Raw genomic sequence first — 7,448 nt, 5'->3', positions numbered from 1 at the left:
TCTTTGTAAAATATTCATAATTAGAAACTAATTATATAAATGTGAACCACAAAAAGGAAGAAATAGTATAAGTAAAGAAAATATAAAGAATCATTTTTAGTTAGTTAATATTAGTTTATCTTAAAATTTAGACTTTATAATTAATTTATGGTGTAAGGTTAAGGATTTATGATTTTTTTTCTTGTTTAGAATTTAGAAAATATCACTTTTGCTAACTATAATAGGATGCTGCTGCTCATGATTTAGGTCATATTTCAAATTTAGTTCACTCTCTATGACACAACATCCTTCACATATGCATTTGGAATGGGGACCAACTTCGTATAGGATTACGGTTATTCATGAGCTTGACATAGAACAAGTAAGAAATTAAATAACATAGAAAAAGTATAGGTAGACAATAAAAATATTAAACAATGTGAATAATTGATGTATCGGATATTTATTTTATTAGGTGTGCAGATAATTATTCTATTATTAAAATTTATGTGGGTAATTTAGAGATGTATTGTGTTTTGATTTGATTAGTAATTATTCATGTTGTTTCAAAAAATTATTGATTACCTAACATTATTTTCTATTTTTGTCACATTTCTTTAAAATACATTTAAAGAGGGATTGGTAATCAGTCTACCATGCATAAAATTCCTAAAAGTGGGATCACACACCAAAAGTGAAAGTACACACCCTACAAGAATATATTACGTACATAACATGAGTATTTACAATTTAAGGGATATGGCCCTCAAATAATTAGAAAATAAAAATAACCTTTACATTCCACTGATGACTAAAAACTAATTAAAAATACAAAAAGACTAAGCACAAGTAATAATTAATTAACCACTATTGCCCTTTAAATTTTGTGCTTCGTGAAATTAGTTAAGCCTGGGGAGTAAGGAACCTTAGTAAACCTAATCCAATCGTCACCATGGAAGAACTTGGATGGGAAGAAAGCACCTACAGATTTTTCCGTGAGGTGCTTGACACCATGCCATTTCACGCGCTTCGTTGCATTTGAACCAGGGCCAATGTTATTGAACTCTGCATAGTAACAAGTATCCATGCCGGTATTACCTTCTGGCCCTTGCCAAGGCATGTACCCTTCGGGTTCAATCAAATCTCCGATGTATGTTTGCAAGAACACCGTCCTTGAGTAATTCTTCCATGGACGCGCTAAGTAAGCCTTGCTATCGAACTTCACGTTCTTGTGGTCCTTTGATTCTCCTGGCTCCGCCACAATCGAGCCGCCGTGGATTACTATTCCTGAAGGTTGGTGCTTCTCCTTGCGGCCTTGCGCCGTCACGATGCATTGCTGGTTCTGCATGGGCTTCCGGACCACGAAGGTGCAGTTTTGGAAGACGGTGACGGCGTCGCCGAAGATGAAATCGATGGTACCTGAGATGGTGCAGTCTCGGTAGAATTGACGCATGGTGTGAGCATAGAGTGTGTCTTGGTAGCCATCGAACGAGCATTTGTAAAAGATAGACTTGTCTGCTTGGACCCTTACTGCTACTGCTTGATGTTTATGGGCACCTGCAGAGTTCTCAAACCCCATGTTGATGGCGATAAAGTAATCTCCTTGAATTGCTGCCATAATTTGCATCCATTCTTAGGTATTAGCTTGATGATATACATGAGATTTAATAGATATAAGAGTCAACGGAGTTTTGTTTCTGTTTCTACCAAGTTTTCTTTTTAATTTTGGTTTTGATTTAATAAAAGAGTATAATTTTATACAATTCTATAATTATATTTCTTTTAAAAAATTATTCACTTAATCAATATAAAAGATAATTATTTTATTAATATAATATTATATATTTAGATGTACTTATAAATTTATTTTAGTATATCAAAATTAAACTTTTAACAAAATTTAAAATTTTTCATTTTAATTGTCCATCACGACTTAACAAATGAAACAAATTAATAATAATAATAATAATAATAATAATAATAATAATAATAATAGGTCTACAAATATTTAAAAAAAATATGACTCATTTGTATAACTACTCTACGTTTTAAAAATTTTTTGGGTTCAACACTTCTTATCAATATTAGTCAACATCTAATATTATAGCCCAACACTTTAGATTTATACTATTAGAATTTAGAATTTGGTATAAAATTATTTTTATTGGTTAATTATTAGCAAAAATGATAAATTTTATTGTTCTATGTAATATTATTTTTTTTAATTTTAAAAATTTTAGTTTTTGTTTTTTTGAAAATTTAGAGTTTAAAATTTATATTTTAAAATTTAAAATTAAGAAAGTATGATTTAAGACTTAAAATTTAAGATAAATAAAATAATTTTAAACGAAATCTTGTTTATTCTTTTTAAAGGGCACGTACCTACTGTAGCAGTTTTATAAGTGTTGGTCCCATCAATGAAGTTTTTGTTGCCAGTGATTCGTGTCTTGTCGCCACCTTCACCAACAAAGACGACATGTCTCATCTCCCTGGTAACCTCAACATACTCTTTGTAAACACCTTTCTTGATGAATATCACAAATGGCTTCATGTTCTTCTGAGGAACATTCTTCAAAGCCTGATTGATGCTAGTGAACTTTGCGCTGCCATCTTTGGCCACAATCACATTGGGCTTCAGCTTGCGTGAACTCGATAGAAGGAGTCTACGTACACCAGCACCATTGTCAACCCACGATGGGAACTCATCCTTGAGGCGACGATGAGAGCTGTCTTGCCGCGTTTCGTTCAACTCTGAGAAAGTATTTGCGAGTTCCGTGATTATGCTTAGGGCATTGCTGCTCATCTTCGTCGCATTGGTCAACGCTTCCTTCATCTTTTCACCAGCTTTGCTTGTTGTGTTCTCAAAACCATCCAAACATGTCTCTTGATATGTCACCGCTCCGCTGAGCCATACCTTCATCCCAAATATAAACATTGTGTTATATTCGCATAAAAATGTTACGTCAATTTGCTCTTGAAGATATAAGACGACCCTGTTAGTTAGATTATATAAAGTATCATAAATTATTTTTTGATAACACTTTTAAAAATTAATTTAAACATTTAATTAATATTTTAACTATATTCTATATTGGTTGATTGTTTTGGTTGGTGATTTTCGGCGTACACACTATCATCCTTGACAAATAAAATATGACAAACCTTTAGGCTAGTGAGGATTTCGTCGAGGTTGTTGAGATTAAACTGTCCTATTCTCTCAAGTGACCTCGAAAACTCGCTAATAGAGAGATTCATGAGCTGCTTACACGTGTCAAGCGCCATCTTGGCCCTAGGTTCGTTCTCAACCTCTTGCAAGAGATGTGATTTCTGGAGCCCATCACCAATCTTGTTAATGGTTACATTAAATGCAATCTTGATAAGTTCTCTTGGGTCCGTGGTGTTGCCAGCTTCGGCAGTTAGGCTTTCCTCACACTCTTCCTTATAATCTGTTGGTTGGCAAAGGGCTTTCACTGCTTTCACCGTCGAAGCCACATGGTTTGTGTTTTTCGTGTTTTTTTCGTCCCCGTCGACTTGACTGACACCGACGGTAACTGCCACCACCATAGCGACAAGTATGACAGTAGATATGCCTATGACGGCGATTCTCCGCTTCGCCTCTGCACTTTCTTCAAGGTTGGTCGTCATTCTTGAATTTGTTAAGAACCTCCTCCTGGGTTACAAATAATGTCATGCATGTAAAATATCACAATTAATTACAACTTTGTAAAGAACATATTAAATTAAGTACCTTTTTGTTTATGTTAAATTTTTTGTTTTAGGATATACGTAAAATTAGAAGAAGTTGCACCCCGGGAGAAGTGAATGGGAAAAAGGGCCTGCTGAGGCGCGGTGGCGATCCTCCGTCAAAGCCCTCTGGAGAGTGCGTCTTTGTGATTGAATGTGCAAAATAGAAAATCCTTTCGTTTTAATATTCTTTTTCAGGTTGATAGAAAATTTTTCAAATATAAATATATATAGACACGAAAGAACGGTTTAGAAGCTAGTTGTACTAAAGGTATTGTTTTAATTTGAAGACTAAAGCTATGGTTTAGCTATCATGTTAGGAAAGGATGGATGGCTAGGAAGCCACACGATATATAGAACCTTTTTAATTTTTGGCAAGGTTTTTCGGGTTATTCTAATTTGACAGTGACAAGGCCTTATTTGAATTGTTCATCTCAGTTACTAATATTAGACCATGCCCCTCACCTTTTCCTCTTAATCAATAAGCATCAATTCCCCTGGCCGCAAGTATATATATGTCATCGCTCGTATAAACAATTTATTAATACTTACATGGTCTCTTTATTACGTAAACTGCCATGGAATCAAATAATACTTTAAAAATTCTAAAATTAAATGACAAGTTTATTTTTTATGGACAAGTTGGAATTGAAAAGTGGACATGTAAAGTAATTGTCCATTTTACATGTATAACATATGCGTCACCCTTTTTAAATGTTACGAAAACAAATAGGGACAATACAGTTAGTGCTTGATGTGGAGGCTCACACTTGAGGGGGAGATTGTTAGTATTGCAAGTGTGAGGAGTGTTAAAGTTAGTCCCACATCAAAGAAAGCATGGAAGAGTGAGGAGTTTATAAGATGAGAGACCCATTAACTTGACACCTTAAGGTTTTGAGTTGGATGTGGTGTCATCTCATCTTATGTTTTCTCACTCGATTCCTCCCCGAATTCTCCCCGGTTGTCGAGAGCTCCCCACGGTTGGCCCAACAACAGAGAGAAAACACAAGCATACTCGCTTACAACTTTCATCTCAGCCATTCGGCTTAAATTCACAAATCATTCAATTGCATACATGCATTTATATTCAATCATGGATCACCATCCATCTCAGCCATCCGGCTCATGGTTCAATTCAGAACCAACCAATTTATCAATAAATACAGCCCTTCAGCTTAAATTCATAATTCATAGCCAGCCATACGGCTTATAACTCGTTCGGCAATCCGCCATAAATCAATATCACACACAGCCATTCCGGCTCACGGTTCAATCCAGAACCAGCCAATATTCATAATCATACACAGCCATTCTGGCCCATAACAAAAACAGTACTTCCATCATTCAACATCATCAAATTCATAAAACCGGCATTTAAGCTATAACTCACTTTTCTCAAGCCATTTCACTTTGAAATCAAATTTCAACTCTTTTCAGCCTTGGCTTTAAAGGATCTCATTTTCTCAAATCATCTCAGGCTCATAAGCCAAATTTTACTCAAAGTGAGTTCCCTTTTTAAAACAGAGCCACTCTTGGCATTCTCTTTCCAAAACTTCCAAAACCATGGCAAGTTAAGGATTTATTTCAAAGCATTCAAAATCACCCATCCAACAATGGGATTTTATAACAAAAGTTTCTCGGCAGAGTCCCAAGTCTTTAGGGAAGGTCAACTTATATAAATTCCTTAAAATTCATTGAAACTCTTAAAATCATAAATCCTCGGTTCAAGTAAATAAAACTGAATTTATTATAAGACCGAGCATACAAAATCACAAGTTCCAACCCGGTCCAAAAATCAACTCATTTGAAACGGAACCGGTTCATTTGAATCAAACCATTTTCAGGTTTCTTTTTGGAACCCATTTTTCCAACTCTTCCAAAATGCCTCAAACTTGATTACTCAATCAAAAGTCTAGGTTCCTTTAAAAATCACTAAAACCCCATTTTATATTGAAATCAATATTAAAACATCCTTCTTTCCTTCAGTGATTCAAATGGTAAAAATAGTTCATTTCTAAATAAGCCGAACTCAACGCATAAAGTTCATTAAATAAGTTAAGCTTGAAAACATAAATATTCTCTTAATAAATCAAATAATACAATTTCTCAAATCCAACCCTTTTTAAATAACTTTTCAAATAAGACTAGGATTTTGTAGAAATTTCGGCAGCACCTCCCCTAAAACTTGGACCTTTGCCACCCGGTTCGGGTCCCAACTAAACCATCCCTCATTCCTTTTCAACAGCTCAAAACCAGAAATCAATTTAAAGCAAGCTAAATCCAACAATCGCCTCAGTGGCGTATCTCAAAGATACCATTTCAAAATCAACTCAATATCAATCGATATAACTCATTTCCAAAGCTTTAAAGAAACGGTTCAATAACAAATCACTTGTCCAAAACCAAATCAATTAAAATGCCTGTCACCATTAGAGGGTATATGCGCCCTGTCGCCATTAGAGGGTATATGCGCCCTGTCGCCATTAGAGGGTATCTGCGCCCTGTCGCCATTAGAGGGTATCGGTGCCCTGTCACCCTTGCAACCAGAGAGAAAACACAAGCATTGACCCGGAGCAAGCGGGACGTACCACAACCCTTGCTACTACCCAGGTAAAACTCGTATCTCAGATAGTGGAAGTGCAATTCACAATTATCAATAATTCAGCATAAACATGCATGAATCCTCATCCATGGATCAACATCCATTTCAGCCATCCGGCTCACGATTAAATCCATAACCAGCCAATATTCATAGCATACACAGCTATTCCGGCTCACGGTTCAATCCAGAACCAGCCAATTCATAAACAATTACGGCCCTTCGGCCAATGGCATAACAAGCACTTCCACTACCATCCTCCACATCTCACATAATCCTCAATGATCCTCATTGATTATTCATTTTCCCCTTGCTTCACTCGCAAGTTATCTCATTCACTAGCCCTTTTCTAATAGCTAGGCATATCATAATGATTTAAGATATAAGTGGTGAGATCGGAGGCTTAGAAGTATGAGATTTGGCTTTTAAAACTCAAATATCAACTTTGGCATGAAAACAATGCCACGCGTACGCGTACTCCACGCACACGCGTGGATGTCCTTAAAAACTCATCGACGCGCAAGCGTCATGCACGCTAACGCGTGGATTAAAAATTTGCCAAATCGACGCGCACGCGTCAACCACGCGTACGCGCGGGTGTTCTCGTGCCCCAGGCACAACACCGGCACAGTTCTGGCATAACTCTCTGGAAAATGGCTGGGCTTTGGGTGCAGCACTATCGGCGCGCCCGCGCACATCACGCACACGCGTGGATGGCACTTCTTGGAAGATCGGCGCGTACGCGCCTGGGGCGCCCACGCGCAAGGGGTTATTCTGCTAAAAATTTTCTAAGTTAAAAGCTGCAGAATTCACAGATTAAAACCCCAATCTTCCAACGGACATAACTTCCTCATTTTAAGTCGTTTTTCACCCGTTCTTCGAACGGCATGGACATCCCGGATCCAATTTCATTTCTAAACAGATTTGGCACAAAACAAAGATCCGTAGTCCAAGTTATGTCCCGTCAAAGTATGCCCAAAAAAACATATTTTCATATGAAACCACAAAGTGCCATTTTCAAAATAAGCCATTTTCAACTCTTTTCAAAATCAGTCAAAACATGCCATTTTCATCCCTTTTCTTTGAAATCAATCAAAATACATCAATTTCAACATCAAGCCTCCTC

At 36.5% G+C, this 7,448-nt stretch overlaps 1 protein-coding gene across 1 annotated transcript; it reads right to left on the bottom strand.

Moving 5' to 3' along the window:
• Nucleotides 1-761: 761 nt before the first annotated feature.
• LOC112779878 (putative pectinesterase/pectinesterase inhibitor 28) lies at nt 762-3,918 on the bottom strand. Its single transcript, XM_025824233.3, has 4 exons — nt 3,728-3,918; nt 3,142-3,649; nt 2,362-2,893; nt 762-1,590 (listed from the first exon to the last, which is right to left on the bottom strand). Exons 2-4 carry the CDS (start codon nt 3,622-3,624, stop codon nt 857-859), a joined length of 1,749 nt encoding a protein of 582 aa, XP_025680018.1. The 5' UTR covers nt 3,625-3,649; nt 3,728-3,918; the 3' UTR covers nt 762-856.
• Between the last annotated feature and the right edge of the window lie 3,530 nt (nt 3,919-7,448).

The sequence above is a fragment of the Arachis hypogaea genome, chromosome 19 (assembly GCF_003086295.3).
Source record: "Arachis hypogaea cultivar Tifrunner chromosome 19, arahy.Tifrunner.gnm2.J5K5, whole genome shotgun sequence".
Taxonomy (NCBI): domain Eukaryota; kingdom Viridiplantae; phylum Streptophyta; class Magnoliopsida; order Fabales; family Fabaceae; genus Arachis; species Arachis hypogaea.
The sequence above is the reverse complement of the archived record's forward strand: the minus strand, read 5'-3'. Positions and strand labels throughout refer to the sequence as shown.